This window comes from Eretmochelys imbricata, chromosome 17 (genome assembly GCF_965152235.1).
Source record: "Eretmochelys imbricata isolate rEreImb1 chromosome 17, rEreImb1.hap1, whole genome shotgun sequence".
Lineage (NCBI taxonomy): Eukaryota > Metazoa > Chordata > Testudines > Cheloniidae > Eretmochelys > Eretmochelys imbricata.
The window spans coordinates 8,265,894-8,292,932 of record NC_135588.1 but is presented as its reverse complement, the minus strand read 5'-3'; the positions used below and the strand labels follow the sequence as shown (position 1 = coordinate 8,292,932).

The following is a 27,039-nucleotide window of genomic DNA, read 5'->3' as shown; positions in this document are numbered from 1 at the left end:
TTACAAATGAGGAAACAGGCACAGAGAGGTGAAGTGACTTGGCCAGGGTCACCAGCAGGCCAGTGGCAGAGCTGCGAATAGAATCCAGGGCTCCTCAGTCCCAGTCCAATGCTCTAGCCACTAGGCTACACTGCCTATGGAGGAAGACTTTATCGTTTTAGATTTATTTTAAGGCAGTTTTTAAAGTCTCCATCTATTTCCTTTCTTCCACCCTTCGTCTGTCTTGTCTATTCAGATTGTAAGCTCTTTGGGGCCCTCTTACTCTGGGTAGAAACCTCCAATGATGGGGATTCCACAACCTCCCTGAGAAGTCTATTCCTCATAGGTAGAAAGTTTTTCCTAATATCTAACCTAAACCTCCCTTGCTGCAGATTAAGCCAGTTTCTTCTTGCCCTACTTTTCAATGGACATGAAGACCAGTTGACCACTGCCCTCTTTATAACAGCCCGTAACATATCTGGTGACTGTTATCAGGTCCTCCCTACATTTTCTTTTCTCAAGACTACACATGCCCAGTTTTTTTAACCTTTCCTCATAGGTCAGTTTTCTAAACCTTTTGTCATTTTTTGTTGCTATCCTCTGGACTCTCTCCAATTTGTCCACTTCTTTCCTAAAGTGGGTGCCCAGAACTGGACACAGTACTCCAGCAGGGGCCTTACTAGTGCCAAGGAGAGTGGGACAGTGACCTCCCATGTCTTTCATACAACACTCCTGTAATACACCCCCCAATGATATTAACCTCTTTTGCAACTGCACCACATTTCTGCCTCATGTTCAATTTATGATCCACTATAACCCCCAGGTCCTTTTCTGCAGTATTACTGCGTAGTCAGTTACTTCCCATTTTGTATGTGTGCATTTAAGTTTTCCTTCCTATATAATAAACAAACGAATAAAATAAGAACAAATATTTTTTGACTGTGTGTTTCAATGAGGAATATAAACTCTTCCGAGCAAAAAACCGTGAGCTGTGTAAGGGAAGGGGTTGTGCATTCATATGTGTGAGGAGCTCCTTGCCGGCTCAGGGCCTGCGTTTGTACATGGATGACTTTATTAGAGGTCTGGGATTTTATTCCTTCTTTCAGTCATTGGATTTCCAATCAAAGAGAGATCTATCTGCTGTATTAGTTGGGCAGTGTGTTCTCTGCCCAGCCAGATTGGAGGGGAGTGTCCGAAAACTTTTTTCTGCACTAACATTGGGACACAGTACAGAAAAGAAAAGGAGTACTTGTGGCACCTTAGAGACTAACCAATTTATTTGAGCATCAGCTTTCGTGAGCTACAGCCCACTTCATCGGATGCTCACGAAAGCTTATGCTCAAATAAATTGGTTAGTCTCTAAGGTGCCACAAGTACTCCTTTTCTTTTTGAGAATACAGACTAACACGGCTGTTACTCTGAAACCTGTCATAGTACAGAAAAGGTTGAGACCGCCTGAGTTAGGGACCAATCCCCTGCTGTGTGCCCAGAGCGGGGGGTTCTGTTGAACAAAATTATGGGTGCCCCAAATCTTAATAATCACAGGTGACAGGCCCCCCAAATTGCAGGCACCCTAAGTGATAGGTACACATGTAGAGCTGGGGTTGACCTCCATCGGCCATATGTCCAGTGGGGGGAGTGATGGGGGCTGCAGCCCATGGATAGGGTGACCATACATCCTGTTTTGGCTGGCACAATCTCTTTTTTAAGCCCCGTCTCAGCCGTCCCGACTCTTTTGATCAGTTGGCAAGAGCAATCGGGACAAATGCCCACTTTTGTCAAAAAAGTGGGGGGTGGAAGAACATGTGTGTGTGTGAGTGGCAATGCCAGCCTTGGGCACGGGAGGAAGGCAGGGCTTGGGCGAGTAGCAACAACAGTCCCTGCCTGTCCCTGCCTTTAGGAAATGTAGTCACCCTATCTAGTATGTGCGTCGCTGCTCGCCCAAGCCCTGCCTGCCCCCCGCATGGGGAAGGAGGCTTGGGAGAGCAGCTTGGGCCAGTCCTGGGGTGGGAGGAAGAGCTTGGGCCAGCCCTGCAGAGAAAGATGGTCATCCGACCCATGGGGTCCAATTGAGCTAGGACGTATGATTGGGGCTGGGGAACATGGAGACCCTCGGGGGCATTGGAACTGGGGGCTGGGCCCCTGGGTGGAATGGAGCTGGGAGGTGATGGGGACTGGGCCCCTGGGAGCTGGGGGGCCAGAGGAGCTGCGCCCTTAGGTGCAATGGTGATGGGGCCCCTGGGGGGCCAGAGAGCTGGAGGGCCATTGGGTGCAAAGGAGCTGGGGGGTGATGGGGGCTGGGCCCCTGGGCCCCAAAGGAGCTGGGGGGCTAGAGGAGCTGTGCCCTTAGGTGCAATGGTGATGGGGCCCCTGGGGGGCCAGAGGAGCTGCACCTGTAGGTGCAATGGTGATGGGGTCCCTGGGGGGCAGAGAGCTGGAGGGCGATTGGGTGCAAAGGAGCTGGCGGGTGATGGGGGCTGGGCCCTGGGCCCCTGGGAGCTGGGGGGCCAGAGGAGTTGCGCCCTTAGGTGCAATGGTGATGGGGTCCCTGGGGGGCCAGAGAGCTGGAGGGCGATTGAGTGCAAAGGAGCTGGGGGGTGATGGGGGCTGGGCCCCTGGGGCCCAAAGGAGCTGGGGGGCCAGAGGAGCTGCGCCCTTAGGTGCAATGGTGATGGGGCCCCTGGGGGGCCAGAGAGCCGGGGGGGGTGATGGGGACTGGGCCCCTGGAGCTCAAGGGAGCTGGGGGCTGCTGGGGGCCCACAGGCACCCCGACCCGGAAGTGCTACCCGGTTGCCATAGCGCTGACGCCGGCCCGGCCGGGGAAGATGGCGGCGGCGGCGGCGGCGGCGGGGCCTGGGGAGGAGGCAGCGCGCCCCGAGCCCGAGCCCGAGCCCAGCGGCTCCATCCGGCGCTACCTGGCCCGGCTCGGCGCGCTGCGGCCCCGGCTCGGCGCGGCCCGGGAGGGCGAGGGCGAGGGCGGGAGCGGCCGCCGCACCGAGCTGCACCTGCTGTTCGACCAGCTCATCTCCGAGAACTGCGGCCCGGGGGCGCCGGGGCCCGCGGGGGCGCCGAGCCCGCAGGTAGCGGGGGGCCGAGTCCGCCACGGGTCCCGACCGGGCTGGGGAATGAGGCCGCCCCGGAGGGCGGGAACCCCGAGAACAGGGGTGCCTGGCTCGCGGGGACGGGGGATCGGCCGGGGGAATAAGCCCGTGCGGGGGGCGGGCAGGATGGGACCCAGGGGCGTGTGGGGTGGCAGCTGTGGGGCAGGGGCCGCAGGGTTGGCAGCCTGAGTGTGGAGGAAAGGAAGCGGGGTGGGCCTGGTAAAGCCCTGTCCCCGAATACCCGGCCGCCTCACCAGCTGCCAGGCTGCACCTGAGGCAGGTGCTCCCTTGCCACCGCCATCCCCCCCCCCCCAGGTTTGCTCCCCACGTGTCGCCACCTGCCCCCAGAGACTGATCGTGATTTAAACTGTACCACGGAGGGGGATGAGTGTTGCCCCAGTTGAGCGTAATGATTCGGTGCAGGCCTGTTTGCAGCCCACCCGTAGGATGGAAACGTTCAGAAGGGCCACGTCGACACTAGAAAGTTGTACCTCTTTCCTACTATAACGGTGTAGGTAGCGGTACAACCCCTAGTCTGGACGCACTTTTGTCAGGATAGTTGTGCTTTATGCCAGTATAGCTATTCCCATATGGGAAGGGGACTAACTATACTGGCATAAGTCGCCTTCATACCAGTATGGCTATGTCGAGCGCTTTTACTAACTAGCATAACTGTTTAGGTTTAAAAAAAAAAATCCCCTAACCGACACAGTTATATCGGTACAACTTTCAAGTGTTAACCCCAGGTCATTTTGGCAATCCACTGTTGAACTAGTTTCCTTGCTGGTGCAGCCCCATATGCTTACCGAAACACCAGTCAGGAAATTGTAACGTTAACATTAACCTTAACTCTGCTCCTGTGCGGCAATTCACTTATAGGTCAGGTGCCCTTTGCCCACTTCCCGGTGTTATAACCATGTTAACTCTGCCTGTTTCCCCGCATCTACTCTCTTCATATGGCTAATAGATCTACTAGCTTATCTATAGGTCATGACACTCTGGAGCTGGCCAAAATTTGGAATTTCCAGTTCATAGGAAATTTTATCATGTTGAAGTTTGGTTTCAGACCAAACCCGACTTTTTTCAAAATTTCCCAAGAACCAGAAGTTCCAAAATACATTGTTTCTGAAAGGAAGTAAGTTTCCTGGATCCCCAGCAGTCCCTCTGTGAAATTGTCATCATTCATATCAGTTTCACAGTCTCCCCCCTCCTCCCACCCCCTTAGCAAGCTCTGGGACAGCTTGGCCATAACCACTCCCCCAGGACTGGGGATCCCAGGGCTTCCAACCTCCTGGGCAAGTTGGCTCCCTGAATCCCATAGCCTGGGAAGCCAGCTGCCCTGAGAGTTGGGCATCCTGGGGAGCCCAGCTGAGTAGCAGGAATCCTGGAAGTCCTGAGAGCCCCAGCTTGAGTTTAGCCTCTCAAGCTCCCTACTGTAGTGTCAGAAGCCTAGACCATGAGGTTCTGTCTACACAGCAGCTGGGAGGGCACTTTCAAGTGTGCGTAGACAGACAGCTAACCCAAGCCATCCTGACCATGCTGCTGTTTTTAGCATGCTAGCTCAAGTCTGTCTATCCTCCCACCTGCCACATAGACATACTCTGAGAGTCACAGCTTTTAGGAGTGCCATGCTTCCCGCACTTGCAGCAGGGAGCCTGGAAGCCAGGCTGAGTTGTAGTAGTCATGTGCAGTGGGGTAGGGTGAGTGGTAGCAGACATCTCTGGTTTATATGCCGTGGGTAGGAGAAGATGATGGACATAATTAAGATGGTTGTTAGCACTTTCTTTGACAATTTCCTGTCTCTGCAGCATTTAGATTCTCAATTACTGCACAACATCTTAGTAATTGTTTTGTAGGGGGAACATATTAACTATGCAAAAATGAAGATAATTTATTGGGGGTACCTTGTATATAGCATGCTACTTTGACATTGAAGCAGTGACAATCTTTAGTTACCCATTAGTCTTCCTATTTGTTTTTCACAGCAGTTGCTCAGCTTTTCTTTTAATTTTGGGAAGTGCTTAGGATAATCTTCTTCTTTCACCCTAATATTTTATACATTGCTCCTTTTTTCTTTCCTCTGTTCCTTGGTTTCCTACCTCCTCTTTTTTCTTTGGTCTGTATTATATGTTATGCTTTAGTCTTTAAATATTATTTCTCTCAGTGCTGGTTTCTTAAGTGATATTTTAGCGGCAGATCCAGCACGTGGATGCCTGTGTCATATGGACAGTCAGTGGGACAGTCTACTCACTAGGTTCTCTATTGACTTCAGTTGGGCTCCACACGGAATCATAAGACTGGAAGGGACCTCGAAAAGTCATCTAGTCCAGTCCCCTGCACTCATGACAGGACTAAATATTATCTAGACCATGGATCCAGGTGTTCTGCCCATGCAAATCCATTTGCACAATTGAGACCTTAGCTGATGGGATGGTCTCTACTCTGAAGCCACAATTTTGTATTGGGTCAATGATAAATAATCATTAAGGCTTCTGGCTTTTTTCTTTAACAAATTTTTTTTTCCAGGATGTTTGTGCTCTACTTGTTCAAGCCTGTCAACTGGTTCATCTCAATCAGGAACATCTTGTCAACAAAGTTTGTCAGCTCATTCATCATTTACTTAACAGATTCCAGGTATGGAAAATTTGATGGTTCTGTTCCTACCCTTCCAAGCACATGGATGTGGGCCAAAAGGGCTCTCGTCTCCATGAGGCAGAACCAATAAAGAGGATCTAATATGAACGTGCTTGGATTTTCACCTTCCTATTCATCCTACCATTCTTCTGGTCTACAGTCCTAGCTTGGCTATGCCTGGCTAAAGGGTTGCTGATGTAAGAACTACACGTGCTGACCCTCTCACAGGAGACGGAAAAGCTTGTGTATTATGCCTTCAGTCTTGGGGAAACCAAGATCCCATGGCCGTTTCCTAAATGTAGGCTATTTCTGTAGCAGCATGAATTTCTAACAGCCAAATCAGTTGGGTCACTACCCAGCTAGAGGAATGTTACCCTGACTTGAACAATGTGCAATATAATAAGGATGCCTTTGGGAAGCTCTTTTTTAATTCTGTGTTTTTATATGATGACAGGTAGTGGTTGATGAACAGAATTTGGATTTTCTTGTATCCTATTCCATCTCTGCTCTCAAACAGTGCAGCTCTTGGACACACACTGAAATTCTGCAAGCCTTAGCAGCTCTTCTTTACAATAATGGACCAAATTGTCAGAAGGTAGGTTGAAAGCTGTCCTGAATTGATTGCTAAAAGAAAGTGATCTCCAAAACCTCAGATCCCTACACTCCCTTCCCGTGTCTTTCCTCCAAAAGAAAATAAAAATGTCATATTCCCAGACACACATACTCTCAACATTAACTCCATCTTAACACAGTGTCAGTAATTGAAGGGTAAAATGCATTACAGGGATGTTGTAATAATTCTATAATCAAGCATTACAACTCCATGAAATTCAAAGTTAAGGTTGCACTGAAGAAAAATCCAAACATATTAAGGTAAGAAATGCACAGTTAAGGCACCAAACAACTTTAACTTTGCCCTATAGTGAGGCTGTACAATAACCATAGTGTTGTTTTACTGTTTGTTGTTCCAGATTAGATTAAACTGTTTTAATATACTTTACTTCAGATTTTTTTTCCATATTTTTTCCACTTTTAGCATCATTATAGGGCAAAGTAACCCCAGAGCACACGAGCCAATTAATCTGCTTGTACATCGCCAGATCAGCACAAAGCAGCTACAGCACACTGGTGAATGTGGACCTTAATTTGCAGTTGACTTATTGGTTTAAAGGGTTGTGTTGATGAGACCAGTGCTGTGTGAAGACTGGCCAGCCCATGGTGTCCCCATCTCAGCCAGATGGAGAGGTGACCTAGACAGAACTGCCCTGCTGTAGCATGTGCCCCGCCTCCCTGTGAGAGCTTATTTCCTGCTATAAGGGCAGATTCCATCACAGGAGTGGGCTTTGGATTATGCGCCACTGCAGGGTGTTAAGCATGTTCCCTTGGGGCTCCGTGCGCTCAGCGGGAACCTGAGGTTCATGCAGCAGAAGGATCAAACCCTCATTGTAGAATGGAGCTGAAATAGCAGTGCCATGAGAGCCTTTCAAGCACAGATGCCAGAGTTAGCATGAAGCTATGGGCTTTTTAAAGAGCAGTGACAGCTGCACCAAGTGGCCTACCACTGTGAACTCCTGACACACATACAGTCTCCCTGACACCACTGACTCATTACAACCAATAGAATTTTTGCTTGCAAATTAGGTGTAGAAGACAGGTATTAATGGGTTGAGTTATCTGTGATGTCACAATGATACCTCTTAAGAGTTCCTGAGCTGTTGACTTGAACCTGTCTGAAGTCTGTATAACAATAGCAATTAGATACAACAATCATTAATAACTTAGCTTAATTACAACCTAGTGTCTTCAAATATAGTCTCTGTACGAGGTATTAATTAACTTTAATTATCTGCAAAATGTGAAGTGTCTGTGTTCCATTGTTAAGATCTTCTGGGGCAGAGAAGAGACTGACACAGACAGTACATTTCTTAATACGTTTTTAAATTAATTTTACTTTACTTTTACGGATTTACTTGTAAATGCTCAGAAAATTCATTCTATACCCAAAGAGCAAGTGCTGTAAATTTGGGAAGGGTGTGCTATGTTTTTCATACAAAACAAGGAGGTTGCATCTCTGCTTAAGTACAAAATGGAACTCAGTCTTAACTATAGGGTCATGACCAATGCCTCCATAATAATGGATGACAACTTTGCAAATGAACATCATTTCTAATCAGAGGATATGTAAATCCTAGTTCTGTTTGAATATCAGTCAAACCTATTCTGTAGTTGGTATATCTATATCTAGCTATAAGATTTAAGGAGTAGCTTGATTTATATCATATTGACTGTAGATCTGTTGTTCTGAAGTAAAAAGGAAATTTGCCAATTGATTTGCATTCACCAGACCTGACTGTGTATCTTGTTGGCCCATAGTGACTGTTAATGGTTTATTTTAGTATCTCCCGGATTTGCTGGGGAAGAGTGGACTCTTGGTACAGTTCAGTGATCTTGCTCAGCCTGATGTGGAACTCAGGAGGGCAGCAGTACACAGCATGGCAAATCTATGTCTCAGGTATTAAATCAAGTCTTTTCAGTGATTTTATGGGTGCTTTAAAAGATGGGCATCTGGAAATGCTGACAGCCAGCCTGTTCAGTCCACCTGCTAAGCACGGTAAAGGTGAGATCAATGCAATGGTTTCAGGGCTATATAAATAGGTCCTGTCAAGGTTCCTCCCCCACTCTGAACGCTGGGTACAGATGTGGGGACCTGCATGAAAACCTCCTAAGCTTATCTTTACCAGCTTAGGTCAAAACTTCCCCAAGGTACAAAATATTCCACCCTTTGCCCTTGGATTGGCCGCTACCACCACCAAACAAATACTGGTTACTGGGGAAGAGCTGTTTGGAATCGTCTTTCCCCCCAAATACTTCCCAAAACCTTGCACCCCACTTCCTGGACAAGGTTTGGTAAAAAGCCTCACCAATTTGCATTGGTGACCACAGACCCAAACCCTTGGATCTGAGAACAATGAAAAAGCATTCAGTTTTCTTACAAGAAGACTTTTAATAGAAATAGGAGTAAATAGAAGTAAAGAAATCCCCTCTGTAAAATCAGGATAGTAGATACCTTACAGGGTAATTAGATTCCAAACATAGAATCCCTCTAGGCAAAAACTTAAGTTACAAAAAAGATAGACAGACAGAAATAGTTATTCTATTCAGCACAATTCTTTTCTCAGCCATTTAAAGAAATCATAATCTAACATGTACCTAGCTAGATTACTTACTAAAAGTTCTAAGACTCCATTCCTGGTCTATCCCCAGCAAAGGCAGCATAAAGACAGACTCACAGACCCTTTGTTTCTCTCCCTCCTCCCAGCTTTTGGAAGTATCTTGTCTCCTCATTGGTCATTTTGGTCAGGTGCCAGCGAGGTTACCTTTAGCTTCTTAACCCTTTACAGGTGAGAGGAGTTTTCCTCTGGCCAGGAGGGATTTTAAAGGGGTTTACCCTTCCCTTTATATTTGACAGGTCCCATTGCCTTGAACAGTCCCATTGATTAATGGGACTTTGCCTTTTGATGAAAGCCAAAAGGAGAAGATTTTTTTCTCTAACAGCTTTGTTTTGTGTTGCATCCTGGAAGTTATAAACATGTCTTGTGTGTGAAAGTTAAAACTGCAGTGCTCCTAGCCATTGTCATACTCATCTGGGGAAAACCAGGAATTCTCAGATTTCCAAAACTAAAATTATTTCTTAAGACATTTAATTTAAGGGAAGGGGGGGAAAAGGCAGGTATGTTGTGCTACTACCTGTCTATGCAGGCAGTAGTCGGTTGATGTGGTGGTTGTTAATGTTTATGAAACAATTGATTACGTCTTGCATTGGGATATTGCAGTGGAATGTTTGGTCTATGAATGATTTGTTATAAGATTCCAAGAATTAATAAGTTGATGCCAGAGCAAAATCTCATTACTTCTGAAAACCTTCACTAAACTATTCAAATACAGAGGGAAGCTTTTTCTTGTTTGTCTATGACAAACTTAGACTGAATAATCAATCAGTCTAAGCGAGCAGGAGTTTGGAGCTGCTCTAAAGAGCTTTGCAATTATGAAGGAAGGTTTGATGTCCCACAGAATGGGACCCTTAAAAAGGAAGAGTCTACCGATGAGGTCACTTAAATATGAGCAAAGTGCAGCGTCTGGCGCTTTTGAATGTGATTTTCTAATTGGATTCTACTGTCAGGAAAATCACTTGCAGTATTTGAGCCTTATTGTGAACCTTATCAAACTTGCACACCAGTGACTTGAGGTAATTAAACATATGGGACCAGCTGCTTAGAGATCCAGCACAAAAAAAGTTGTTTAATGAGTCTAGAGCCACTCCAGTAATGCTCATGTTATGATAAGATGATATGCAGGTAGCACAGATTGAAGTGGTGTAGTGATTGCCTTCTTTATATTCATTAGTAAAGAAAGATGGGTGGCTATTTAAATTAAAAAAAGGTAAACTTGTCACGGCATTAAGGCAGTCTATGTTTTTGTGAAAACAAAGGAAAATGTAAAAACCTTTCAAGGTCCTAGTAAGGGCTAAATTGTATCCCAAGATATACGCACGCAGCTTCATTAAATCACCTATGCACCTGTATATGAGGACATTCCCAGCAGAATAGTGACACTGCTCCCATTAGTGTCATTCTGCACCTACTCGCAGCCTGGAATACCAAACATAGGAATCCACTTTAATCAGGCAGGAGAAGCCAGAAGCTAGAGTAAATTTTAGGCGTACTGAAATTTTACTAACCAGTGTTTCCAGATAGTATTTACGGTGCTAGAGTTTCATCCTTCATAGGTGCCAACGTGCAGTCCCACTCCGTGTCTCTGCTATGCTGGGGAAGGAGAGATCTGAGCTTGTGTAACGTTATCTGTAAGAACAATTTGTATAGCTTTATATTGAGAGCCACAGCTTGACTAGCTGCATTTGCTTTCATTTTAGTGTGCCTGGACAGCCATACTTAGATGAGTCTTACAGAAGTCTGTGCTTTCAAACTTTCCTAAACGTGTTACAGTCTTCAAAAACCTCTGATGTAGATGACATCACTTTTTGTATGGTACGTATGAGGCTAATATGCTGAAATACACTAATTTTAAAGTTATACTACATCTGCAGTGGAACATCTAGACAACTTTTAAAATTTGATTTGAAATAAGTAAATCTGTTATAATCAAAGGCTTCCTGTTTGCCAGAGGCTGTACACGTCTTGTGAGTTGGAATATTGCCAGCTAAGACTTGGCTAATATCTCTAACCTCATTTTACTTGAGTAACATGAAAACAGTTCCAAGTATCTCAGTGATGCTAAGCAGTCATGTTGTTTTGCACTATATAAGGTATGAAGTTCATAAGTTGACAGATGCTGTATTTGTGTGTGTTGGCTAATTTGAAGTTATTTTCAGCTGTTACAGAATGCTCTGAAAGGTATCCAGTCGCTCTTAAACGGTGGGAAGATGAAGCTAATGCAGACTGATCAGCTTGGGTCCCTTCTTGCTGTGTTAAAGGTGAATAGTTTCTTGGTTTAAATCCACTTTTAGAGAGAGAGACTGTGTAGTGTGTGCTCCTGTTTCACTTTAAGTGGGAAAAGGTAGAGAAGACAGAAAAAAGAATCAGATGGAGAGCTGATGTGTGGGGAAGGAGGGTAAGATTGAAAAATGGAATGAAAGACATGGAAGAAGGGGAAAATTCTCTCTAGAATATGATAAAGCCTTCAGTTCTCTCACTTGGACTTCCCTCACAAAGAAAGTGTTGGCAACGCCTTGATGGTTAAGAGGCAAGTCTCTCATTAGCTTCAGTGTTGGACCCTTGCTAAAATCCTTCTAGAAATAGTTGAATTTGGTTGCCAAAATTTGTTTGATTAGAGAATCAGAATTACTATACAGGCATTTTATTGTGCTAGTTGAGTCTCCTTGTGCTGACTTATCTGCCATTGGCAGCTAGGGTGTGAGCGTAGGGAGACAAGTCCCAGAGAAGAAAGTCATAAGGTAAACTGAAAAGAATTGGTGAGAACCTGAATATACGACCATTCTTTGCACATCCAAATGGACCAGAACACTGGTGTTCTTGTTACTGTTTTAGAAATGCATGTTCTATGGGCTTCCTGGACTGAACGTGGAAATGCCTACAGTCTTGTACCCAGCTCCACTTCCTCAGTATGATGGACGATCACCTGTCAAACAGGAGCAGTCGGAATTGAGCACCATTAAACAAACAGGGGTAAACTTAAATTATACCACATGTCGATTTTTCTGTGTGTTTATTTGTTTTGACTGTATATTTCCTATTATGGTGTTAATGGCTGAAAGTTCCTTCACATTCTCGGAATTTGGTGTATTTCACATTGCTTGCCTTAATGGCATTGATTATAAATTTCTGCATTGAATAACACATTGCTCTGTGAAGTCAGATGACTAAAACAGAGGGTTCTGCAGAGATTGATTTGATTGACTCTAGCTGTGTGCATCAGTTATTCATTTGTAGTCAAGAACTTGTGGCCTGAAGATGTGGGACTGATGGTGGCATTTTCCATCACAAGTTACATTACTTCTAACACACAATCACTTTTACTTTTTCCTGGGGAAGTCAGGCTCATCTAAAAATGAGTTTCCTCCCTTGTTTGTGTATCTCTGTTTCTCTCTCCCTTTGCTGTTTATTATTTAACCCTGTAAAATGTTTTGGGTTACAGATTACATGAAAGGCGTTAAATAAAATAAAGCTGTAGGGTCATTTTGTTGGCTTGTAATCTTCTTTTAAAGTTAATGAGTATCTCCAATAAATCCAAAAGAGCTACAGGAATACATAAATAAAACACCTGAAAAGATATCCTACTGTTAAGTGTCTCAGTGTAAAAATACATTTTTCTAAAGAAAAATAAAGGAGAATTGTGGAAACTCTTGTAGTTACACTAATAGTTGGAGGTTAGTGTTTATGTATATCTAGAGGTTTGCATCCAAAATGTCCAAGCAAACCAGTCTTGTGACATGTACCTATGGGACATTAAGGTGTTAATATTAAGTTTATTTTGTCTTATTAAAAAATGGAGTATGCAAGCTGAAATCGATTAAGATCTGATTGTGTCAGAGTATGTATAATTCATTTATGTAACACTATTTCATAATAGTAACTAAATACCTGTGACCAAAACTTTTTCTTTGACTAGCTAAAATCAATCTGTCTCCCTAAAATATGCCATCGATGTGCTTATAAAGTGTGCAACTCCATGTTGGTGAACTTAAGTACTGAACACACTAGAGTTTATTTTACTTTTGGGGATTTTAGAGTCTCTATTTTTCTCACAAGTGACCGTGTTGTCATTTGAAGAGATTTGCAGAATAATAAAATCTTTTCTGCGTGCAAAATTCTTACTTTCGTCTCAGCCTTTTGTGTTGTTTTTTCCTGTTCACACAGACCCGAAGAAAAAAGTCCAAGGGGAAACAAAAGAAAGGACAGTTGGGGGAAGAAGTGAAAGAAGAATTAGAAAGTGATGTAGGAGATGGAGCAATCCATGCAGTAGATATATTTCAGTTACGTTCAGGCGATGCACAAAACAATCCTTGTCTAAATCCCTGGAATCGCACATTAGATGCTGCATACATGCCTGCTGGAAAGGATCACTTATCATCATGCTGTCCCAGCTGGAAAAGGATCAGCAGCAGTGAGTCGGAGTATTCTGATGCTGAAGGTGGAATACAGAGCAAAATGAGGTTATTGTTGTTCATGTAAACGTAAAACATGGAAGCAAATAATACTGTGGTTCATAACAATAATGCTTGCATGGCATGTTAAATAATGCTTTTTGTCCTTTTTGTAGATCTGGCACCAGTTTTGCCCATGTGCAGCGTTTTACTCACTCTCCCACTCACACAATCCCAGTACTGGATTCTTAAATGAAACTCTTAGAGAAATCATTTAATGTGATTTGTATAATTTATTAACTAAGAAAGTTGAAAGGTGGTAATTAGTAGTAGTTTGAAAGTAAACTGATGCTTTTTCTTTTCTTTTTTTTCCTTTTGGCCTTAGCTATTCTACTTGAAGTTCTTATAGCTAGTCAGTAACCTGAATAAATGAGGTCAAATCAGTTATTTTTTCAGAGCTGCTATTAATTCATCTCTTTGTTTAATTAAAGATCTTATCAAGCCAAAGTTCGTCAAGGGGCTTTAGCCTGTTTCCTTTCCACTATCAAATCAATAGAAAAAAAAGTTCTTTATGGCTACTGGTCAGCATTTGTTCCTGATACACCTGGAATAGGCAGCCCACAGTCTGTGTCCTTGATGACTATTGCATTGAAGGATCCCTCTCCAAAGGTAAGTGAAATTGCTGTCCTAAAAGCCTTGTTTTTCAAGAACTAGTCTTCAGATTTGCCTTCCTTGATCTTTAATATAATAGAGCAGTCTTGCAGGGGTCTTTGTGGCCTGTATCACTGTACTGGACAAAGAGCAGGTGCATTATTAGGATAACAAAAGATCTGTTATGTATGTAGACTCTAAAATTATGAGACCAGGTTATTGGAGTTGAACATATTTTTCTTGGAGAAAATTTTGAAGTGACCAAAGAGTTTCCAAAATGTATGAAAGGGGTTGGTCAAATTAGAAGAGATAAAAGAAAACTTTTCACACTATGTTAAGGATTTGTCTGCACAGGAAAGTTAGTGCGCAGCAAGCTACTGTGTGAATTTAAACCACAGTAGCTACTCTGCACTAATTCCGCCTGTGGACACTCTCTTCTTGTGCACTAACAGTGCCCTCGGGAGGTTTAGTGTAGCACACTTCCAAAGCGTATTAAGCTAATGTGCACAAAGGCACTCTTACTGCGCACTCAGTGTGTCCACATGGGGAATTAGTGTGGAGTAGCTAGTGCTCACCGGTTATTGTGGGCATTTTCTCTATGTAGACAAGCCCTAAGAGGTTCAAAAAGCGAGGGTGGTCCCTTCAAATTGAGAAATGGTGGTGCTTCACACACACAGGATAAATAAATACATGGACTGCTGTGCCAGGGAAGGCAATTGAAGCAGAATGTGAATTTGAGATATCTCAGTTTGTTTCTAGAGGAGGCGTCTAGTAAGGTGAGTAGTGAAAAAGCTGGAAAGTGTTAATTAAACCAACCCCCAAAAAGGATATGTGTTTTGAGTTGGGTGGGCACTTTCCCATAGCATTTACAAACTGCTAGTTGATGCATGGTAAAGATCTGCAAGGTCCAGAATTGCGCATTTTAGAATGCCCTGAATTCCAGATGTGGAGGTCTCTTTGCTGACGCCTGAATGGTAAAGGGCAGAACATTTATAAGCTTTTGCTAGGAGAATCCAAGAAAACCTGGGGGACGAGGTGTTGAATCACAATACCCCAATAATGAAAAGAAATGGACACTTGATGATAATTGAGTTTCAAAGCCAGGCCTGTGAATATCTGCTGTTGACCTGCAGTCATAACATTTGTGCAGTTAATAGAGTACATACTCTGCATATTAACATGTTTTTTGGAGGCCAAGGACATTCTGTCTTAAGTGTGTTGTCATGCTTCAGCAGAGCTGGGTTCCATGATGTTAGCATATCCTGCAGCCTGGACACACACACTAACCTTTTTATTCCCAGCGAGGAGAAAGGTGCTGTGTAACAGGCACATACAGAATGTGAAGCAGCAGGATAAGGAAGGTTTGACATTTTCCCACAGTTTCTTTCATTGAAACAGAACTGAAATCTTGTATTGTTTCAGACTCGGGCCTGCGCTCTTCAAGTTCTCTCCGCCACCTTGGAAGGTTCTAAGCAGTTTCTTTCTGTTGCTGAAGACGCACATGACCATAAAAGAGCTTTCACTCCTTTCTCGGTAACAATTGCTTCCAGCATCAGAGAGTTGCATCGCTGTCTGCTGCTAGCCCTAGTGGCAGAATCCTCCTCACAAACCCTTACTCAAATCATCAAGGTACGTACACTTACTTTGAACGTGCTTACGCTTTGTAAGTGTCTCCGATTCAGCCTCAAAGCAATTTTCTAATGACCTTCACAGCAGACCTCATGCTTTCCAGACATGCCTGAGACAGGGTGATTATGCAAAAATCCTGAGAGCTGCCTGGGTCACAACAGCAGGTTTTTTTTCTTTCTTACAAGGCTTGGCAAATTGAGTCTGCCTGGAAATTCCCATTGTTTCTCTTGAACACAGTTTTCTTGTTTCCATATTTCTCTTATGGCTTCTGGGCTGAGCAGATGTACAAAATAGTGCTCTAGTTGTAAAGGGTTTTGGTTTTTTAATGGCAATTTTTATTTGAGTTTTTAATCTAAAATATTCCTTCCCTAGCTCGATTTTTATGATTGATCATGTGTGATCACAGTAATTGTTCTAGAAGCAAAGCTTTTGGGCCAAATTTTCGAATACTGACCAACTCTCTTCAGTTATTTGCAAATTTAATCAATGTAGCTGCCTAAATGACCTAACTCCACAGTATAAAACGAGAGAGCCACATTTTCAATTTGGCCTCTGTCATCTCTCATGCGGTTATCTCTTGTGTGTTTTAGTGCCTGGCAAATTTGGTATCGAATGCACCATACAGCCGTTTAAAACCTGGTCTATTGACAAGAGTTTGGAACCAGATAAAGCCATACATTCGTCATAAAGGTTTGCATTGCACTGGGCTGGATTCTTTTCTCGCTGTATATGTTGATTCTTAACTCAGCACGAATTCTTAATTGCTAGTATTTTTTTATTTTATTTATTTGTTTGGTTATTTATTTAGAAACATTTCCCATGATTGGTAACTATGTAAATAACTCCACCGCTTAGTGGTGTTTACCTTTTATTTTATTTTCCTTTATTTTCTTTAACAGATGTTAATGTTCGGGTTTCTAGCCTCACGTTGTTAGGTGCTGTAGTATCTGCTCAAGCTCCTTCTCCAGAAGTACAGTTACTTCTGCAACAGCCTAGTTCTTCCGGACTAAGTAGCAGTGGTACAGCAACCCCTCATCGCTTCAGTTCCTCTGAGTGGTGGAGAAGAGCACCACTTTCACAAGGGGAACCCACGGACAATTGGGAGAGTTCATCTTCAGAGCCTTGCTGGCTCATACGTCTTTGTATCTCCACTGTTGTTCTGCCCAGAGAGGATTCCTATTCTGATAGCGATACTAGCTTCACAGCTGGTACTGTCTATGAACCATCTCCTGTTCGACTGGAATCTTTACAGGTAGGAATGGAAAACTACTAGACGAGCCAACTAAATGTATGAAACGAAGAATAAATAGCAAATCTCTCCAGTACCAGCCGGTTCTTCTACCCTTATGATTTGGTAACCTTGTTTGATGATGGGGCGTGTATGCACCTGGTAAGAATTGGGAGTGTTTTCTGTGTTCTCTCTTTCCAGTGTTGCATATAAGTTAAATCTTGACTAGAAAGATCTGCTATCAGTGAAATACTAACAGTAGATGACTTTGGCCTGCATGAAGCACGGTATAGGAAGGTTGAGACTCATAAACTCACCTTTGTTTTTCTTTATGCAACAATGTAGAAAAGTATAATTTTGTCGCTTCCATCCCAAGGAAATTAAGCAACCTCATTCCCTTGTCAGAGTAATGGATGCTTGTCACAGCTGGCTTCGTTAACCCGGACAGCCAAACTACAGGAGATTCAAGGCTTGTCACTTTTGCAGATTTTCTTTTGCTTAGGTAGTTGTTAGCTACAGGAGAGCTCGCTTAAATTAGAGAAATGAATTTACTGCAAGTTCCTGCTTGATAGTGCTTTCGACGTGTTCTGTTAAACAAGACAATAGACTCTACAGAGTCCAAATATCCTTTGTGTTCGCTAGTTTGTGTTGTACTTTCTAGCTCCCATGTTAGAGTTTAGTGTATGGTTACTGCATTGACTAAAATGTTCTCTTTTCATTTTGGTAAATTCCATTCAGTTATTTTTTTTTTCCTATTCTGCAGGTCTTGGCACTTCTTGTGAAGGGCTATTTCTCTGTGGCTCAGAGCTATTTATTAGAGCTTGGAGAGGTGGCTTGCAAATGCATGGAGGAAACAGATCCGTCCATTCAGCTCCACGGTGCCAAAGTAAGAGCTTGGAGAAATGCAGATAGCTTTTTACTATCTAGTAAAGTGTTACTCTAGATAGTGTTGCTCTGTACATATGCTCTAAAAGTATTTGTAGCTAAGCTTGATGTGACAATACTTTTATTATAATTCAAGACAATTGTATGGAAGGAGAGCTCTGAATGTGCTTCTATGTGTCTATTTCATGCAGTACACTACAAACAAGACCTATACCTTCTCCATACTGTAGCTAATTGTGCAATACTGTACTCTAGGACATCAAGAAAAACAAGTTTGGGCCCCAATCTTGCATTCTTTTCACCCTCATAATTCCATTGAATGCTATGGAAGCATTCCAGAATTGGACCCTTATTTATTACTCTAACAACAGTTGATTTGGGAGTTTTCATTTTGTTCTGGATACCATAAGACATTTCTATCCATTTTGGCATAAAAGTTTGGAGACTTTATTTAGGAGAGCTTTTCCACTAACTCTGAGCTAGCAGTCAGAGAGTGTAATATAAAATAATGTAAAGTAACAACAGATTTCATTCATTCTGTAAATGACTGTGGTTTCTGCTAAATATTTCCATAGTCAAATAATACTTGAGTTTGCTTTGATAAGGAGCCAGTTCATTTTCTTTTTCTTGGCAGCTTCTGGAGGAGCTGGGCACAGGCATAGTACAACAGCATAAACCAGATTCAACCATTGCTGTCAATGAGAAAGTACCTGTCAACTTGGTAAGTATATGGACTTTAGAGGTGGGATTCCACCTGATTAAGCCTCATGTTGTGAAAGCTGCTGCAAAGTGATTGACCCTGAATGTCAATGTTTAGCAATCTGATGTAAAGTGGAGGGAGAGTACAAAGTATCTTTAGATGCTGGTATGGTATACACTGAGGTCGGCAAACTATGATAGTGTAAAGATCTACAAATAAGCATGGATTGTAGGATTTTATTGTGATAGGCTGTTTCCTGCTATTAAAATGAACTGACAGGAACTGCTGTTGTTGATACTCATCATTTTAACACTGTGTGTGTGTGTGTGTGTGTGTGTTCGTGTTCTATCCTAGGATAGATACAGCAACCTTTGTCAAAGCTGAATAAATCTCCTGATAAATATCAAGCTAATTTAAGAAAGTGACAGCAAGGTATGATGGGCATCTCTTGTCTGACTACTTGAGTCAGAAATTTTATACATAAAGGGGCTCTGTCACATTTGGTTAGGCCTAAAATTAGACCTACTAGCGTTGTTTAGATTCATGGACAAATGCTTTTTATGAGACACAAGTATTCACTGTACACTTTCCCTTTGCTCCTGCTTTCTGCTGTAACTTTGGGATCAGGAAGAATATCAAGGAGCTCAGATACCACATGTGATAGGGGTGCTATATAAAACCCTAGATAGAGACACACTACAGCCTCAGTGACATGTCCATAGGAAAGTGCTCCAAGAGCCCAATTCAGTATTCTGCCTGCTACAAGAACTAAGTAGGTGGCTGATATGCTAGTGCGTGTGATCACGGAGAAATCCATTGCTTGGGGCTGTTTTTGACAAGCTTGCTGAAGCTGAGAAATTGGGATTCTGGCAATAATGTAGGTCTGTTAGAATATTCTTTCTGTGAACTGAAGGCTATTTTTAAAACAATTTTAGGGAATGTTAATAAATAAAACAGAAATGAAACAAGCAGCTCGAGCCAAAACATTATTTGTACAACTAACTATTTTAAGATTTCCAATAGTTGGAGTAGTCAATTTCCTGCTCATTTATATCCACTGATGTGGTACTAGGTATGTTTTAAAGATGATCTTAGAAAAGACGATCCATTTCAGAGATGTGGGCAATATTGTCAAGTTCACCTGACATCAGCATCAATTGTTTAATGGTTTCAGTTGGTAAACATAGTTTCTCCACTACAGGTTGTAACTTTTTGGACTATGATGCTAAATGGCCCTTTACCTGGTGCCCTTCAGAATGCTCAGCATCCTACCCTTCAGACAAGTGCCTGTGATGCTCTTTCTTCTATCTTACCGGAAGCTTTTAGCAGTCTGCGGGTAAAATACAATGTCTTTTGGTTGTCTTTTTTTAAGTACTAGAGTCCTCTGGTTTTATCCCGCTAACTATATTAATACTGAACCTGTGTTAAATTCACATGAAGGATGGTCACTGCTTTATTTTACATCCACTCTTCACATTCAAAAACCCTGTGTAAACCATGACCGATTAAGATTAGAAAAGGCATGCTTGGGAATATTCAAAAAGTTTGATTGTAGAGGCATTTTAGGAGATGGCTACTCAAGGAAGCAATAGACTGTTTCAAAGCCTTGAATATTAATGGCCTGGTTGAATAGCCTGGTTGTGTGGCATGGCAGACAAAGGCCTTTAGAATCTCATTCTGTGTGTGAGATGTGGAAGATATTGCTATTTTGCTGATAAAGTTCAGCGAAGCATGCAGACAGCTGAACTGAAGGCAGTGGACTGATGTTGTTCACACACTTGGTTTTTTTTCATTTGGCTGGCTAGCAAAATGTAGCTGAAACTGTAATGTTTGCTCTCTCTCAATTGCAACTGAATCTGATGGCATTACTCTCCTTCTACACAATGAAATATGCTTCTGTGCTTTAAAGCCTTGGCAGCATATAGCCACTGTATTGTGCAGCTCCATTCATGTCACTGTGCCCTGCTTGCCTCAGAGAACCCTGCCAGGTCTCATTTACAGAGGAACTGCTAATGCAGCAATATCCCTGGAATTCTGTTGGTCTGGCTTCTCCAAGCACAGTGTGTACTTCATCTCTGTACTTTGATCCCACTTCCCTTTCAGCCTTTGGTGTCAGTCATTGCCCACTTTGACCTAGGGCTCCGATGCAGCACAGTTGACTTGGCTGCAGGCTTGTATACTCACAAACTGTACAAATGTGAACTTTAACATGCTTTATGATCCCTCTTTAATGCTTTCACACTGAAGAGTCACTCTCTCTCATGGCATGTTGGCTCCCCTACAGTTACAATCATTCCTGTTCTATCCAGGTGGGTAGTGAACCTATTGTCTGCCCCAATCCTTTTTGTTGTTCCTTTTCCCCCAGCACACATGCCCTAACTGGTTGCCATTGTATCACAAAGATACAGCTTGGTGAAATCAACAATGCCCTGTTTACCAGCCTTGGGGTAATTTATGTTAAGAGTGGGGAGTACTCCTGTCTCCTGGGTGGCATCCAAATGCCAGCCAGCTCTTCCACTTATTTGCTGTATGGGAATACGGGACATTCTCATTGCTTCTGCAGACTCCTGGTGTTCATTGTTTAAAACACACATCAGTTCTTAGCTTTTTCTTTTTCCCCCAAAGAGCGGGCTCTGCAGTACAATATTGTCACCGCTGTTCTCTTTTAAGGAATGCTTCTCTTCTGTTTCCATTGCTAATTGCAGGATGACCAACAGATACTGTGCATCACGCTACTGCTGGGCCTGAATCACAGTGAGAATCCACTGGTGAAAGCTGCTGCTGCCCGAGCCCTTGGAGTCTACGTCCTCTTCTCATGTCTTAGGCAGGTTAGCAGTGGGCCATTATTATCTTACTCGGAGTTCTTCACAATGCATTTGTTGAGCAGCAAGCTGTAGAACATGAGGTTTCTTTGTGGGAAGCAGGCCTCCCTCTTAGGCCAATGGTAATACAACATGCTGAGATATTAGCTCGAAATATTTTTGGAGGTTTGCTGGTACTTCTTCCAACCCTGCCCACTCTGTTCTATGGGCACTCTGGGCAATGGAACCCGTTCAGTTTTTGCTGTGTGAAATGTGGCAGGAGGTGGAGTGTCTGTTGGTGCAGTGCAAGGTCCTCACCTTCCCTCCAGCCCCTTTGTCAGGTGAAAGGGCCAGCTAGGTATGAGGAAGCTCTAAAAGCCCTGGATCTGGCTGGGAGAGGATTGCCTTGGTGCAAGAACTGCAGAAGGCAGCTGTAGGGCTGAAGACTCCTACACAAGCCCTCGGTTAGGGGGCATGGTGAGGGTGGGGCTGGAGCAGGAGGGGCATGTCAGGAATAGAGTCAGAGCACGTAGTGCTGCAGAGTTTCCAGGCAGGGTTGTGGCCCATGAGCAGCTGGGGACAGGTTGCCGTAACTTAGACAGGCCTAGAACTGTCTGTTATGGCAGGGGCTGTGGAGCAGCCCAGAATGGGGAAGGTGCAAAGTTAGTTCAGAGCAAGGATAGCCCTTGTCAGGACTGCGAGTTCTGTGCTGAGTTCTGTCTCAGGAGGTGCAGCATAACATCTTAGCCCGAGTCTGTCCCTGTGTACTGTAAAGCTCCCTTCAGCACAGCATGCAGCAGGGCCCGGGGGAAGTGTGTGCATATGGCTGGTGGATTTGCAACTGTGCAGGTGGACCAAACTGCCCTTTGGAGCCATGTTAACCCACCTGGTTGCAAGAGAGGATTCCGTTGTTTTTGCCACATGGTTGTGAAGTCTTACATGGGTGACTATTTTGACAAACTTGAATCGTAGCTGAAGTTGAAATTTTAGTCTAAAATATTGTGAAAGAAAAGCTTTAATCATAGACAAGGAAATGGAAACGAAATGTAACATGCCACGAAAGAGAAGATTAGAGAGACAGCTCAACAGGGAGTTTGGAGAAGCAATTACTTATTCGACAATGGCATTTGATGAGTATGAGATTGTCAGTCCAGGTAATTATGTTTAAATCAAAGTAACTTAAAGTACCAATGAAATTAAAATATGCAGTGAAATCATGTAGAAGCAGTCACCCAAGAGAGGAGCAAATTTGGACACTTTAGAGTTAGATTGTTAACTAGAGATCAAACGAAGCTGTACTGGGAACATTAGAGATACTATAAAGTTGTTACTTAGCACAGAAGGTTGCTTTAATAGAGCTGGTGTTTGTGCAGATTTCACTGAGACAATAAAGACAGTGAAGCATACAGAGCTAAGGAAATCCATCCACTTTTAAAAAAAGAACTTCCAGACATTTTAAAAAAACGACAAAACTTTAAATTTTCTAGGATGTGATGTTTGTTGCCGACACAGCAAATGCTATCCTGAATTCCCTCCAGGACAAGTCTCCAAACGTCCGTGCCAAAGCAGCCTGGTCCTTGGGCAACCTTACAGACACACTGATTGTCAACATGTAGGTAGCAACATATTGGCTAATAGAACTTTATAAATGGCTTGAGATCTTTATTGTTAGTCCCCCCAGTAATATATGAATTGCCATACCTGGGCAGACCAATGGTCCGAATGCAGGGGTGGCCGACCTGCGGCTCCGGAGCCACGTGCGGCTCTTCAGAAGTTAATCTGCGGCTCCATGTCTAGGCGCCGACTCCGGGGCTAGAGCTACAGGCGCCAGCTTTCCGATGTGCCGGGGGGTTCTCCCTGCTCAGCCCCTGGCTCTGCCACAGACCCTGCCCCCACTCCATCCCTTCCCTCCCCTGAGCCTGCCATGCCCTCGCTCCCCCCCCTCCGCCCCCCAGCCTCCTGCATGCCAGGAAACAGCTGATTGGGAGGTGTGGGGAGGGAGGGGGAGGCGCTGATCAGTGGGGCTGCCAGTGGGTGGGAGGTGCTGGGAGGGGGAGGAGCTGATGTGGGGGCTGCTGACATATTACTGTGGGTCTTTGGCAATGTACATTGGTAAATTCTGGCTCCTTCTCAGGCTCAGGTTGGCCACCAGTGTCCAAATAGATCAATATCCTGTATTTGACAGTGTTCATTACCATAAATGTCAGAAAAAGGTGCAAGAATCCTTGTAGAGGACAGTTATAGATTAATGTGCCTGTACCAGAAGCTTCTTCCTAGCCACTCTTAATGAGAGTTTGCCTTACGCCTCAAAGCGTGAGGATTTGTATTCCTACCTTCTGTAGCTTGTGAATGTTTTCATTATCCAGATCTAATCAATTTTTGAATTCCATTAAACTCTTGCATCCGATGAAGTGAGCTGTAGCTCACGAAAGCTTATGCTCAAATAAATTTGTTAGTCGCTAAGGTGCCACAAGTACTCCTTTTCTTTTTATTAAACTCTTAGTTTCATATTTTAGAGCAATTAGTTCCACAGGTTATGTACTGCATAAGAAAGATTTCCTTTTATCCTTTTTGTATCTATTACATTTTGATTTCATTGAATATTCCTTTATTCTTATGTTACATAAAAGGGTAAATAGGATTGTGAATGTATTTATTAATCAAACCAAGTCTTAGTACAGAATGGTGGACCAGCCTGCTATTAACTTTTTGCCATATTGAAAATTTACCATTGATTCCTATGCCATTTTCTGTCTCTCAGATAGCAGTTTATTAACCTTTGTATTTCATTAGTCTTAGTGCGCTACCAGCAGGCTTTCCTGTAAAATGTAAATCATCATTGCATTAAGTGTAATATCATATGCTTTTACTATGCTCAGTGTGTTTGTCTTACATCTCAGCATTTTAGTTAAAGTCAAGAGTATTGTCAACTCAGTCAATTATGTATCCTACATAGGGGGACTGTATCTGATCTTCACAGGAGGCTTGACTCTGATCTGGTCTTTTTCATTTCTAACTGCTCTGATCCTGGATGATGTGTGCTTTATTTTGTTAGGGAAATGATGGGGCAGAGCTTCCAAGAGGAATTCTCAGATCTCCTACTATTGAAAATGTTACGGTCAGCAACTGAAGCATCCAAGGACAAAGACAAGGTACGCTGGAGTGGGGCAGGGAAAGGAATAAATCCAAGCATAAAGCCAAGAGCAAAATTAAAATCACTCATTACTTGCTTTTGACTTTTTATTACAATATAAAAAGAATGGCGTAACCGGGGAAGGTAACAGCAGTACTTGCATACAAACAAATCCTGTGTGCCATACTGCAAAATATGTCAAGACTCCGCCAACTGGAATTACCATAACCCACATCTACCATTAGATTAGTGTAGAATAAAATAATGCTATCTCATCTGGAGATATGGACTGCTGGCACCTAGATGTTTGCACTGAGTGAAGTGCAAAGTGTCGCTTTTTCTTGTCCGTTGGACACAGCCTAAGTTGGTTGAAGTTCCGGGCATTTTGTAAAGCCTGTCTTATTTTCCCATGAACTTTTTGAAGAGGCAGTTTGAGGGGTTGTTTTTCTGACAGGGTATGGGAAGGTTTTTAACAAAAACAAAAAAACCCCCCTGAAATTACTTTATTTCAGCACCATATGCACTTAATTATTTCTGTATATGCACTGAGAGGCCTCGCCAGATGCATGTGTATAAATTGGAAAAAAAAAAATTTTTTTGCTTTGTGTTTTAGGTAAAGAGCAATGCAGTTCGGGCCCTAGGAAATCTGCTTCATTTCCTTCAACCATATCACATAGTAAAACCCAGATTCAGTGAAACCATTAAGGAATCTATTCAGGCCCTTATTTCTACTGTCCAGAGTGAGGCCACCATGAAAGTACGGTGGAATGCATGTTATGCGCTGGGAAACGTATTTAAAAACCCTGCCTTGCCACTTGGTAAGTAAAATCTTCCTTTTAAAAATTTTTTCACTGACCTCTTTGGGGAATGCACAACGAGCTGTGCAAAAGAAAAATCTTTTAAGGTTGTGGTTTTACTAAGAATTGATCTGGCATATGCATGTGTTTGGAATTAAAAAAAGAAAGAAAGAAACCCTCAAAGGGCTGAATGTTTCTCTCACATCCAAGGGCAGAATCTGGCCCAGAATGTACATTTGAAATTAAATAGACCTCATTCCTGCAAACACTTACGTACATGCTTAACTTGACTACATTGATTTCAATGTGGCTACTCATGGTAGTAAAGTGTGTGCATGTTTGAAGAATCAGGGCAATAGCAGGTGCTAGATTTGAGGGTTAGTGACTCAGGATAATGTAAAAATATTGGACTCACTAATAAATTTCATCCTTCAGTGAAACCAAAATAAGTTAAGGCCTCTGCCTTGTAATAAATGGCATCTACTCAATCACTGAGCTTCCAAAAAGTATCATTCTAATTATCTGGAAGAATTGTTATATAAGCTACACAGGTGGAGTCTAAATGTAGCGTCACTTGAGTATATTTTTTTCAGTTATAGAGGAAAAGGCTAGAATATTATTATTTTTTATTTCAATAAATCAATTGATAATTTTCTGTTTATGGCAAAAATCCTGAGTCTTCCAATGAAGACAAGGTTGATCAGTGTAAAATCTCTATGAACAGCTGCTTTTGTAACATTGATTTTGCATGTTTTATTGACTGCAAACCTGTGCGCTTCCCAGGAGAAGCTCCTTGGACTGCACAAGCCTATAATGCTCTTACATCAGTGGTGAAATCATGCAAGAATTTCAAAGTCCGAATCAAATCTGCTATGGCCCTCTCCATCCCTACCCAAAGGGAGCGCTATGGAACCACTGAACAGGTTTCCCAGATCTGGAGTGCCTTGGTTATCGCTTTGCAGAAGAGTGAAGACACCGAGGACTTTCTGGAGTTCAAATACAGTGCCAGCCTGAGAACGCAGATCTGCCAGGCTCTGATTCATTTGTTAAGCTTGGCAAACAGTACAGACCTGCCATTCATTAGGAAAACTATAGCAGAAAATGGGGATGTGATCAGATCCTATGTCTTGCAATATATGAAATCAGGGGTTGAAGAAGATGAAGCAGGAATACACACAAACTCCCATGGAAGAGACAGATTGTTGAAAAGAGCTATTGAGCATATTTGTGGTATTGAGGAACTGTCAGAAGGCAAAGCTAAAGTAGTAGTAGCTGCTTATCTAGAAGATATCTTGACAAACCACATCAACTCCATAGAATTGACGGAGGCTTAGGAAGAGAAATCCATTGCTTTAATGACCAGTAAATTGTGCCTTCTGATTATATCCAGAGGGAAGTACACCGCTTCCATGTATGCAAGATGTCCAGGAGAGAGATTTCCTATTGGCAACATTAAAACATTTATTTCAAACTTATTTGAATCAGTTGAAACTCTTGAGAAAAGTTCTACAATGCTGAGAAAAAACATTTAATCTCATTTACTTTCCGACTATTTAGTTCGCTGTAAATTGTCTCCATTTGGTTTGGCTGGTAACTGATCTGATATAGAGTTATCACTCTGAAAACAAATGTCTTTTTATTCTTTGTATATTTTATAAGAACAGAGCCTTTTATGAGTTTGTTTCTAAAGCCTTTTATCACAGTTGACTGCTATCTTCAAAAGCTTGCCCACAGCGGACACGGGCAGAATTGGTATTTTCTGCCTTAGCTTTTCTGGAAATCAGATTGATCATAAATATGGAGAGTTGGTATACTCTTCTTAGCATGCCATTTTGTCACATTTATTGCACTTGTACAATAAACTCAAATATCAGTTGGAA

At 42.9% G+C, this 27,039-nt stretch overlaps 1 protein-coding gene across 1 annotated transcript; it reads left to right on the top strand.

Moving 5' to 3' along the window:
• The first annotated feature begins 2,804 nt into the window (after positions 1–2,804).
• Positions 2,805–27,039, top strand: HEATR6 (HEAT repeat containing 6). Its single transcript, XM_077836933.1, has 20 exons — positions 2,805–3,059; positions 5,607–5,714; positions 6,169–6,309; positions 8,111–8,226; positions 10,645–10,759; positions 11,104–11,205; positions 11,780–11,917; positions 13,109–13,404; positions 13,827–14,004; positions 15,409–15,615; positions 16,206–16,305; positions 16,515–16,867; positions 17,607–17,729; positions 18,363–18,449; positions 19,630–19,764; positions 21,134–21,256; positions 22,717–22,841; positions 24,285–24,381; positions 24,976–25,180; positions 25,943–27,039. Exons 1-20 carry the CDS (start codon positions 2,805–2,807, stop codon positions 26,491–26,493), a joined length of 3,555 nt encoding a protein of 1,184 aa, XP_077693059.1. The 3' UTR covers positions 26,494–27,039.